The following is an 11,716-nucleotide window of genomic DNA, read 5'->3' as shown; positions in this document are numbered from 1 at the left end:
AAATGAGGAACAGGAAGGCCAAGTCCGTCCAAAAGAATGGCTCAGACTCAGAGCAACTGGGACCTCGACTCAATCAACAATGAAGGAGGACAAGAGGACAAGGATGCTTTGCTTTCAGCTGGATTTTGTTGTCCCCACAGAGCAGATCATCTTCAGCTCTCAGATACTAATTTCCAGATTAAAACCAAACAAGCATTGTGGGAGACTGGTTACCGTTTAACTTTAATTGGACCATGAACCATTCATGGAGCAACCATTCAGCACAGCAGAAGCTACAGGTAGGCAAGAGGAATGAGCAGTCGGTGGAGGAGGGGATGCTCTGCAAGCCAGTGCCCTCCTGAAGGTAACATTTGGTGGAAAGCTGCCTCCAGTGACACTTCAGTCTTTTCCTTTGTAAGCATATACAAATTATCATGACCCAAGAAAAGATAATTCATTTATATGAGTGGTTAGCAGAGCACTCAACATTCTTGTCTGTATTCCAGGACTGTGTTAGAGAGCCATTCCTACAGAATATGGAGTGCTCAGATGTAAAGATGCACTGTTAAGATGGCAGCAATTTTTCATAAACTTACCTGGCCAATAGTACATGGAAACGTTCTTTTTAGCTTTCGTCATTGTGACCCACAAAGGCTCAGATCCATTCCACCAGAGAGGCATCAGGCTTTCTTTATTCACACCAATATCAAAAGATACATTTGCCTTCTGGTCCCACATGTAGTTTCCAGTCATCTGATGGATCTCACAGTGGCGACCTTTTGGGGTGGACAAAAAAACCAGCACAATCAGATTGGTGTTCTCCAGCAGAAGGATGCCACCAGCACCACCGCTGCTACTACTGGATCATCCAGCAAATCAGCTGAAAAGATCTGACTTGAACTCAGGGATCTCTTACCTTGCAACTGCTCATAAAATCTCCTTGACTGCTACCTTTTATTGAGGTGCTCTAGTTAGCTTGCTATATCCTACAGTTCAGCCACCTAAAAATTAGTTGCTGAAACTTGTCAGCCCCGTGTTGCCTATCAGTGGATAAGAAGAGGCATGTCTAGAAAGCAAATCATGCCACCCCAAGACAGGCATCTCGGATATCTGGAGGTGCATATTGCTCTCTGTTAACGGTAGTGAAAGATTACAGCATTTTCTTAGTTTCAGGCAGCCAAATTTTAGACAGCTGAGGCCAGAAGAAACAAACCCCGCACCCATGGCCTGCTCACCATCCTGCACCCAGCCCAAACACACAAACCATGTCAGCAGCAACACACGCGGGGGCCACCTGGCTCCTCTGATACATGCAGCACCTACCAAGTCTGAGGCCATTTTAAGGTACCCACCAGCACTCAGAATCAGAGGGCTGCGGGAAGCAGGCTATGACCAGGACAGGATAAGAATCTAAAAACATTGAATGAAGTTCGGGAAACTCGCATTTCTCCTTCCTTTTTCCATAGGGCACATTGTTTTTCTGCAAACAAGCAAAAACTAGGCAAAAACTTTTTTAGGTTACATTTATTTTTCGATTATCATTATATTTTTTTTTTAATGATCATGCTTTGTTCTTGGTTGTGGGCACAGCAATCATTTCATCAGGCATGTTCAGCCCTCTTACTGTATCTTAGGGGCCCTTGGGCAACTTTGGATTACAAGAAACTAGTATATAATAACTGAGAGATGCCTCCTACTTCCTGTCATTGTCAGAAGAGACTATATTTTAAGAATTATTCTGCAGATGAATTAACAGAAATGGGAAAAGAAATGCTGAAGACTAAGTTGTACTGGAAGTTCCTGATTTCCATATCTTAAAAAGCAACAACTGAAGCATGTGTTAGACACTGTCATCATTAGCTGGTGAATCATGTTATTGCAGGGATCCAGATAACAGGCTTTGATTATTGTGAGCCTGAGCATGGTGATCAGAACTGGAATAACCTTGGTATGCTTGTTTTGAAAAGGTGTCATTTCAAGCAGAAGACTCTGTATACTTTGGGTACATGTGACCTTGAAATGAATTTTGAACTCTCCTTCTCTACTACAAAGTATTTCAATTATGCAAAACATTTCCTCGTTCCCAGAGCAGAAAAGCAGTCCCAGTTTGTGGCAGTCACTATTTATGATATTAAACCAAACAGGTTTAATACAGGAGAACTGGTGGATTGGATGGGCAGTAATCTGTCCTCTTCAGGCTGCCAAGTGCTCTCCTTGCTGTCTCAAAAGAGATGGAGGGAAGTCTCTATAGTGCATCAAAAATGCAGCCTTAAACTTAGAGGGCAACCTCAGCTTCTTAAAGTTGATGTATTCCTAAGCATCTATCAACCTAATAAATTGCAGGCAGGCAACTTGTGCCAGCCTGGGAAACTTGTATTTCAGTACTGAAGCTGTATCTGTATGAGACCTACAGATAGGTATCTATATGATTACAATGTAGTCTTCATATAGAATCAACGAGCTCCAGCTGCTAGTGATCCTGTAGGACTGAAGGTCTCCTATCTCTTTGTCCCCTGTCTTTAAGGAAGAAATTGGAGATTGGTCTTTGTAGTATTGTTGGAAAGTTTAATTAACGGTTTGCAGTAATACAGAGGACAGTGTTCTGATCTCCACATTAGATGACTTCGACTTTCTATGGACTACAAGTCTTTCTTTTTAATATTGAAAAAGAGGTATAGAAGACTATAAGGCATCAATTTTCATTGCAGATATCCCTGGTTCACAGGGCCAGAAAAGAAAATCAGATGAGCAGACAGATCAAAGGAGGTGACCATTTAATGCCATTCACATCTGCTTACCTGAGGCCTGTGTCCCAGAAAGACCCCAGAACTCTTTGGTCAATAATCATCAATAATCAACTAATCAATCTCCTCCTTGAGTTGCACATCCCAATGTGTATCATCAGCAAATGCTGTTCAAAAAGTATGCCTGGTCTCTAATTTTATTTTTGACCTTTGTTAATCTTCAACCATGGCTATTCTGAGCCTTGCTCACTAGATTAAAAAGCCCTCCAATAACAAGAATTTCTGCCCCCCAATTAATTAATTAATTATTGATTAATTCTTCTTAATTAAGAAGAATTAAGAATTCTTCTTAATTAAGAAGAATTAAGATCACTTCTCAAGTTTCTTTTGGGTCACCTGTACAATCCCAGTTCTTTACATCCCCTGTTTTAACTTGTTTTCTCCAGCCTAAGAAAATTACCTTTGGTGAGCTTCTTTTGGATTATTATCATGGTGTTTGAGAGTCACCATAAAGTGCTGAATTTTTTATTTCTTCCATTATAGCAGCTTTCTTCTGTAATCAAACCTTAAGAGTTTCAAACAGAAGCAGGGCAAAAAGCAGTTTCAGCATACAGATGTCATTATTAAAACACACTGCAATTGTAGTAAAAATTACCCCTTCCACCAGCAACATAGGAAAACAAAGAGGGTATAGTTCCCAGGAATATGATAACTGCTGTATCCTTCTGGAAGAGAGCCAGCAAAAGCATTTGCAAGTCTGCGTGCTACAGCTTACTTGAACACTACACTTCTTACAGCATTTGTCTAAAGCACATTCCCATGTCTCCAGGCACTTTTGTCAGCATTCAAATGAATCTCTGCAAAACAAAGATGAAATTAAAAAAACCAACAAAACACACAGCCATTTGGCCACCCAAAACAGCAGCACAGTAACTCTGAGTGCTGTGCACCCTACATTGGCTGTATGTGACATCTGGAAACCAGGGCATGTGCTCCTGCAGCATTTGCTTTCTTTGGTGGTCTTTCACTGACTGCATGTCAAGATTACAAGTAGGCACGAAACATCAAAAAGTGACCACCTGTGTGTAAATTACAAGAGAAAATGCACTTCTGAGACACTCAATCTTTTCTTTACAAGAGAGGTAGTGTGTGATAGATGTGCAATGCTATACTTAGGTGCATCGAGCAACAAAATAGAGGTAAATTATCTCTGCACTGAGGAAATGAGATTTATCAGAGAACTCATGGTGTGTGCATTAGCCAACACAGCAAAGGTACTGCAATCTGATGAATGTGGCTAAATGTACTCTCTGATATTATATACATACCTTGCCACTATGGTGAGACCTTTTCTCTCATGTCCCATCATGATGTCCTCACTCTGCGGTCAGTGACAAAAGCCAGGAGGGCAGATGCAAGCATAGGCATATATAGCATGAGGCTATACAGGCTGGGAAAGAATTAAGTTCCTCCATGCAAACGGTGGATGACTTGCCCTGGGAATTGCTCTGCTTATATGGCTGCCTGCCATAAAGAGGAAGAGAGCGGGACTATAAAGTCACCAGCACCATATTCCTGTTCTGGAGCAGATACCATGGTGTTGCTGCCCCTAAGGGCTGAGCTGTGATATATGCCCTACTCTGCTGTTCCCCTGATGGGTCTCATCTGCTCTGCTTTGAAAAGAAAAACCACAGGGAAAAAACAAAACCCACATGCGAAATCTTACGTGGCCTGGAGAAGACCAGGGCTCATGAGAAGTTCAAGGGGAGCGCTGGCCTGGGCAAAGTGGCCCTGCCATCTGCAGATCCCCAAGTGAAAACAGTACTTGCAAGATGCACACAGGCAATTCAAGTTCGCAAAAGAGCTTGCTGGCAAAGACTTTCCAATATTTTATGACCTCCAATACCAGACAGAGCCAAAGCATACACACCTTAGCCTGCATCAGGCAAGACTTTGCAATCCAAGTAGGATCACATCAAAAGGCACAGAAAAATCTCTGCTATACACAGCATTAATTTTTTTCCCTGAAGGGGATTAATTTATTAAGAGTATGAAACTTAATTCAATGCTTTCATCATGGGGCCAGGCTGGGGCTGGCTGGGGCCAGGCTGGGGTGCGCAAAAATTGCTTATAAAACATTCAGCTGAGGTGTTGCAGATTCCCTCTTGTACGAGAAGTCAGGTCTTTTGTACCTCAGGAGCAGGGGCTTCAAGCTGTCAGTTCCTCTCCTGAACCCTCCACTGACAGCGGTAGGCTGAGGGATCACTCTGGGACCTCTGACCACCCACAGCTGGGTACGACTTGAGGGCACCACAGCTCCAAGCCTACAGAAGGTCAGAACAAAACAGTGGGCAAAGCTGCTGCCTGCACCATTGGAGAGAGTATGAGCCTATGGTAGTTTTCTGTCAGTCAGCTGTGACTTCGCTCTGGGCAAAGAAATACCTTGATACGTGAATATCCACTCACTGCCACTAATAGCTGGTAGTAGGCACACTAGTTGTGAGTTGTGAGGTTGTAGCTAGTAAGAAGGAAAAAACTCCATATTTCAATTCCTAGCATGTGAACTTGTGTTAGAGAAAACTGTTCTGTTCTCCACTTTGGAAGTGTTTCCATTTTTCTAACTGGTAGAAAGCAAACATAGATTTTTACAATATTTTTTCTATAGGTGAAAGAGAAAAATCTTGGTGCTTGGCATTACAGCCTTTCTGCAGGTGTTGAGTAAACAAAGTGAGAGGAAGAACGTGAAAATTAAAATCCTCATGGTTCTCACTATCTTCTCCAGCCTGCCCTTGCCTGCCTTGCCCTACCCCTTCCATGCCAGTTAATAGTATTACCACAGACTTCTTCATGCTCTTTTGCTTCCCAACACACAGTTTTTGAAACAGAAAGCTAGTGAATCCAAGAAAAAGAAGAGACTTGATTTCAAAACTGTATGTCATGAACAGAACCTTCTAAATCCTTGCTGCTGCTGGCATCTGTAATTGTTTAAAGAGGAACAAAAGGAAAAAAATCCTATTCCCTTGTCACTCATTATGCACTTTATGTCCTTCTGGCTTTTTTCTAAGCTTGGACAGTGAAGTAGAGGTAGTTCCAGTTCATGTGTACCAATAATAAACTTCCCTGTTGTACTCCTATCCTTTCATTTTTTATGCCTCAAACAACATACAGGTATTGCTTATGTAGTTAAGAACTTCCTTAACTGCTAAACAGAAACTGTTAGCATCCTTCTCTGGACCAGGCTGGAATCTGGATACCATTAAGTGGGCAGCAGAAAAGGGGCATCCACTAAAACCAGCCAGACTCCAGAGGATTCCAGGGGTGGGAGCCCAAAGGATATTTGCTGCCAGAAAACATGGAATAAAGGAAGGGTGGTGTGTGTTGATTTGCTGTGCTCAGGGGAAAACAGAAGTAGACTGGCTATTTATTAGCCTTCAGCATCATCCACCAAAGCTCCTCAGCAGTCAAGTATGCCAACATCAAAAGTGAGGAGTGGAGGGAGGACACATGAAACATGGAAGATGGGTGAAACCTTCAGTCTGGCAGAGTAGACCTTGATGTCACACATCCCTGAGACCTCTCCCATGTTGCCCCTTTCCCTCCTGCCACCCAGAGGAGGAGGTGATGGCAGATGCAGGAATGAGCAGCAGTGACTCAGAAAGCACCACCCACCACCCCTGTATTTTAAAGAAACCCCAAACATGCCACCACTGTGTTACAGTGAGTCTGGATCAGCTCCGCAAAGGCCACAGCCCTCACTTTGTGTGCAGGAGACTGAAATGTCCTCTGTTCAACCTCCTCCTCCACCCCACAAACTTTACGGGACCTCAAAGCCCCTCTGCCACTTATTTAAGATCAGGTTCTGTCCAAAGAGGGATATAGAGGCCCCTTCCTTGCTCCTCTTCCAAGCAGTTCCCTCCCCACCTCTGCAATCAGGGACTCCCTCTGCTTTTCGTGAAGGCCAAGTGAAATACAGCTCTTGGATGTGGGGCCGCACAGCCAACCAGGCAGCTGGCACATCCTCATGGAGGACCTGCCAGAAAGACTTCATTTCTTGTTAGGATCTTGGAAAACAAATTCCCTCTGGGTTTCCATCTCAGATATGATACTGTCTGCCCATGTTTATGCTGGCTGGAAATGGGAGGGGGCCCCGTGTGACCTGAGCTGGGTGGGACTTCAGGAGAGCTGGGGTACAGGCAGTCCTCCAGCACCCCTCCAACACCTGTGGGTTGGCAGGTGAGGGAGACCCAAACCCTCACTGTGCTCAGTTTTGCTTGACACATATGGCATGAAAGGCTCTGAAGCAATAACTCATGCTGGCAGCTGCTGCAGGGGAGACCTCAGACTTTCCACTGAGCTTGGTGTGAGAGCTCCCTGCAGCACCAGGCCACAGCAGGGAAAGAGAAAAATTAAAAGCTCTCCACAGGATAACAACCCTAGTGGCTTGTGGTCTTAATTCCTTCCTTTGCAAAACAAACAGCACATGGTGTGATTAAGGGAGCTTTCTGGGATACACATATTTGGATTCTTTCTTCCCTCCCTTGCCAAGACCATGAAAAGCCCTGTAAAATCTCTCTCATATGTCATCAGCAACATCTTTCACCTAATTCTCCATTTCATGTCTTGCAGGCCAACAACTTCAGTGTCATAACTGCACCGTGTAGAGCTAGGACACCAGGTAGGATCCAGTCTAGCAGCTCAGAAAGCAACTCAACCACCCAAGAACAAGCCTTTATGCCATTGTGGAAGCCAAAGCTGAGAATGAATGAAGTCGTTAGAGAAGATTGCTTTTCAAAGATTCAGATTTTGAGCCAGCACATCCTTGGGCTACCTCGCACAGCACTAGATTTTTGTAACAAAAAAACTTCTCTGCTTGAATGTCAGTGAGATCCCTTTGGACCAGCAGTAACTTAGCTTTTGTTTGGTGCTTCTTCAAGCAGATAGCAGGTTATGATGCCATTTACCTGGCTTGCAGGAAGACTGGGGCTTCATCTCAAGCTCTGAATCATTGAGTGACTTTACATAAAGCAAGTAAACCATTAGCATTTTTCTTAATTCTATGCTCTGGTTTTCTTTCTCATAATTGTTGTAGGTGTGGAGAAAGGGAAAAGATCTCTACACAGGCTCTCAGCTTTGCTCTGAGGCCTTCTGTGTCACTTCATGAAGCTCCAGCAAGTATCTTCTCATAGGTTAACAGCAGACATAAGTAGGAGGGGGACCCATGAAGAGCTCTGCCATCGCCCTGCAGCACTGCATGACCACGGGCAAGTCACCTCCCTCCCGTGCTTCCCTTCCAATATTTATCCTAATTGTTTACCCAGGTTGGGCCCTGTTCATCCTGCTGCATTGACGCTTCACCAAGCACCTTGCCTCAGCAAAGCAGGGTGTGCTTCTCATTAGCATACACTAAATATTTGCTTTTAGATACAGGGCTTTTGGTCAACAGTTACAGTTGCATCTATTTGGTTATAGCTTTGAAAATCTGAGTACGCTTGCCATTTCCCATGAATGTTAAATTCAGTAAGGCTGCCCTCTTGAAATCACTGGTAAAGTAAAATATAATGACTTGAAGATCCTGCAGATAATTGGGCAGCTGTGCTGCGTGCCATTGCTTGCTAGTTGCCCATTCCAGAGGAAAGCTGTGCTCTGGCAGGGCTGAAGTGTGCAGTTTGGCATCTGCACTCAGAGGCAGAGGGACGGATGCTACCGACGCTGCTGACATCCATAACCTCTGCCTGCAGGTCTGGGCAGGAGCAAGAGGTGAGTTCATGTTTGAGGAGACTGACCTGTCCCAAGAGTGATGATATTTGAGGAGCAGACTCCACTGTCCTCCTCCAAAGCCACCAAAATGAGGAAGAGCTTCCCTCAGTATCAACTAAACTTTTCCAGAGTCACAGATGTGGGGTAAGGGCAGTAGGCAGAAAGGAGAGGCCTCGTTCACAAGAATGAATAAAGGCAAGACAGACATGCCATCTGCAGCATTTTCATGCACACACTGTCCTAGACCTGGCAGCCATGTACGCTCCTTAATTTAAAGGCCTTGCAAATGAGCAGAGAAAAAAGGGACAGGAGTATTTACAAAAACAAAACAAAACAAAAAACGGTGGGATATAATGAACAAGCTAGGGGTAGAAATGTGCTAGTGGGGCCAGAAATATCTTAAGCTGACTTAGCTGCAAGAAGCCAATATACTTTGAAGCCACATTCACAAATGTTAAGTACAACATTTTGGAGGTTGTAATGTGAATTTCTTAACAGCTCATGAAGCAGCAATGTAGGACAATATATGAAGAATAGTTTGTCCCTAATTCCCCAGATGAAATTATGGCAGCATTCGACTTCTAGACATCCCAGTCACAAATGCAAACGAAACCAGTTACAGTTGTGTCTCTCCCCAGCAGAGGAGATGCATAGCTGATGTAACGCAGTGCAAGCTTTCCCATGCTCGTACAGCAGCAACAGGGAGATGGCAGTTTGCCAGGCCCTAAGCAGGTCACTACAGCATGATGCTCATGTCACCCTGTCATGCTGCATTTTCTCCAAAAGCTGTCCCAACTTTGTAAACAGAACATGCACAGACTGGACACTGCTTAACACTACATCTGCTGCGTGCCCCAAACTCCCAGCCCAACCTCTCCTTTCTGTGGAGACAGCACCATGGCCCCAAAGGGTAAGAACAGTGCAACCATGAGACTTACCCTGCTGTCATGCCCGGACAGAACTGTGGGGTCCACTAACACCCTGAGGGCTCAAGGGCACTCTTGGGCCTTCCTTTGGGCATGTTTATTACCTAAACTTTGTCCTCTGTTGGTTCCTGGCCTATTTAACGCTACTGTGGCTCACATGATAGGAAGGTGAATTGCTATGTGCAATGAAGTTATATTTGCATTGATATCCTCATCATAAAGTCTGGAAGACTTGCAAGAAGAGTTAAAGCTGATCTCACAGATTATCTCATTGCTTCAGGCTGGGGTGTAGAACTCTAGCACCTTACAAATGTGAAGTCTACTAGTGGTATTTCATTACCTAAAACAAAACTCCTTTTTGAGCACAAAGTAGGATGTTTTCAAAGCTCCTCAAAAGACTGATTAGAGACTTCACTCTATTCATACACACTTAAAAGGAGAGATGACTAAATGTGGTAAGGAGTGAAATGTGTCACTCACTTTCCCTCTTCTCTTTAACAGCTCCATCCAAAGACTTTTTTGCACCCATGAAGTGTTAGGCTGCTTTGCCTATGTACACCTAAAGAACATGGTCTGGAGTGGAACAACACCTCTGTTTTCAGTCACAACATTTATTCTGCATACATACATTTGCACCAAGTCATGAAAGAAAAAAAAAAGCCAAAAACTTGTGGTGGTTTTGCACTCTTTTCTGTTCAGAGATGAGCAAGAGAAAGGTGTTTCTCTTGAGAGAAAGGGAGGAAGGGGTTAAACATCTCTAAAACTAGCTGGGCACAACTGATGTCAGATATCTGTTTTACAATGGCATCTATTTGCTTTCCCAGCAAGCAGTATATGGATCACTGGGCACTGCATTGTTCCAAGGATAGTGGAAGATGCCACATATCTTAGGAGAAGATAAATTTTCTCACTCCTCCTTATTAGGTAGAAGTTCTTGTTTGTTAAATAACTCCAGAGTAGAATCCAATCAGAAACTCCAGAAAAAATTGTTTTTAATTTTTTTCACTTAACTGTTGTTTCCTGCATGCCTGTCTGATGAAATTGGCCCAGCTGTACTCTGTGCAGCTTCCTTGTGTCACTGTAATCATGTAATCATGTGTTCTCCACTTAAAAGCAAATCAGCATCATGAAAACTATAACTGTGCTCTCAATTTTCTGAAAGCCCCTCCTGGGCATTCAGAAAAACTGCAGGGGAGCAAAAGCAAAAATCCTTAATGTTTTTCTATTTGGGTATTTCAGATTATTACAGATATGATGACTTAGCGCAAAGTTAAGACAGGGACCTGTGAAAAGAAAGTCTACTAAGTTTAAACAGAAATGTAATGCTGAACTTCCCAAAACAGACCTACTGACTGGGACTCAGTTCTTCTTGTAGGCACACTGAGTTTACACACATTTTTATTAACTGAAAAGTCCCTGAGCAGGCTCTGTATTCATTTTCCATGCATTTCCCACTTATTTTTATGTTCTATATATATATGCAGTAGCTCCCACCAGTGCTCCCACCAGGAAACTCCAACTGGCCGTGCTGCTGCAGTGGCAGCAGATAGGGACCCAGCAACACCGTGGATTAGCAGAGAGGAACTTCAAAAATCAACTCCAAGCGGCATTTCCGAGTTTGGGGCAGGTTTCAGAAAAGCAATGCTGGGCTGTAATGCCACAGCGCTTTTAATCTCCCAGCTAAAAGCACGACTTGTGGCATTTTTACATCTTTGGAGGAAAAAGTCACAGGGAGCTGCCCTCCACTTCGGCACAGGGAGCTGGCAGCTCCGAGGAGGATCACAGCACAGAAATCCAAGTACTCACCCGTCATCAACGTGTAGTAATTTGGGTAGGAGAGGCTGGGGAAGTCTGGGGTCATGTAATCCACCTTCACCCCCATGTTCACAATGTCCCGAAAGCCCGGCAGACCCTCCAGCTCGCTGTCATCGATGTAGTCGAAGCGAAAGCCGTCGAGCAAGAATACCAGGAGCTTGCGGTGGGCCGAGGGGGCGGCGGGAAGCGGCAGGAGGGCGGCGAGGGCAGCGGCCAGGAGGGCGGCGAGGAGGCTGTGGCTCCCCATGGCAGGCAGCAGAGAGGGATCTGCGGCAGCTCCGGGGCCGGACCTGGCACTGCTGTCCCTGTCCCGCTTCCAGCGCCCGTGTTAAAGCTACAGCGCTGCCCTGCGCCGCGGGCGTGGGAGGTCACAGAGTAATTGCAAGCAGATGATTAACCTCGAGCTGAGCGAAGAGCTCGATACTTCCCAGCGGCAGGAAAAAGTGCTTCGCAAGGATGGGGAAAACACAGGCACAAAAGTAACTGGAGGCTCTC

At 44.6% G+C, this 11,716-nt stretch overlaps 1 protein-coding gene across 1 annotated transcript in view; it reads right to left on the bottom strand.

Moving 5' to 3' along the window:
- The window catches only part of ENPP6 (ectonucleotide pyrophosphatase/phosphodiesterase 6), a 30,887-nt gene extending 19,419 nt beyond the window's left edge, over nt 1-11,468 (bottom strand). Inside the window, exons 1-2 of the mRNA XM_027735458.2 lie at nt 11,213-11,468; nt 576-755 (exon numbers count right to left, since the gene is read on the bottom strand). Coding sequence (XP_027591259.1) covers nt 576-755; nt 11,213-11,468 — 436 coding nt within the window. The remainder of the gene's footprint in view (nt 1-575; nt 756-11,212) is intronic.
- Nucleotides 11,469-11,716: the final 248 nt, after the last annotated feature.

This window comes from Pipra filicauda, unplaced genomic scaffold (assembly GCF_003945595.2).
Source record: "Pipra filicauda isolate LSUMZ 115617 unplaced genomic scaffold, ASM394559v2 scaffold67_size6003252_pilon, whole genome shotgun sequence".
Classification (NCBI taxonomy): domain Eukaryota; kingdom Metazoa; phylum Chordata; class Aves; order Passeriformes; family Pipridae; genus Pipra; species Pipra filicauda.
The sequence above is the reverse complement of the archived record's forward strand: the minus strand, read 5'-3'. Positions and strand labels throughout refer to the sequence as shown.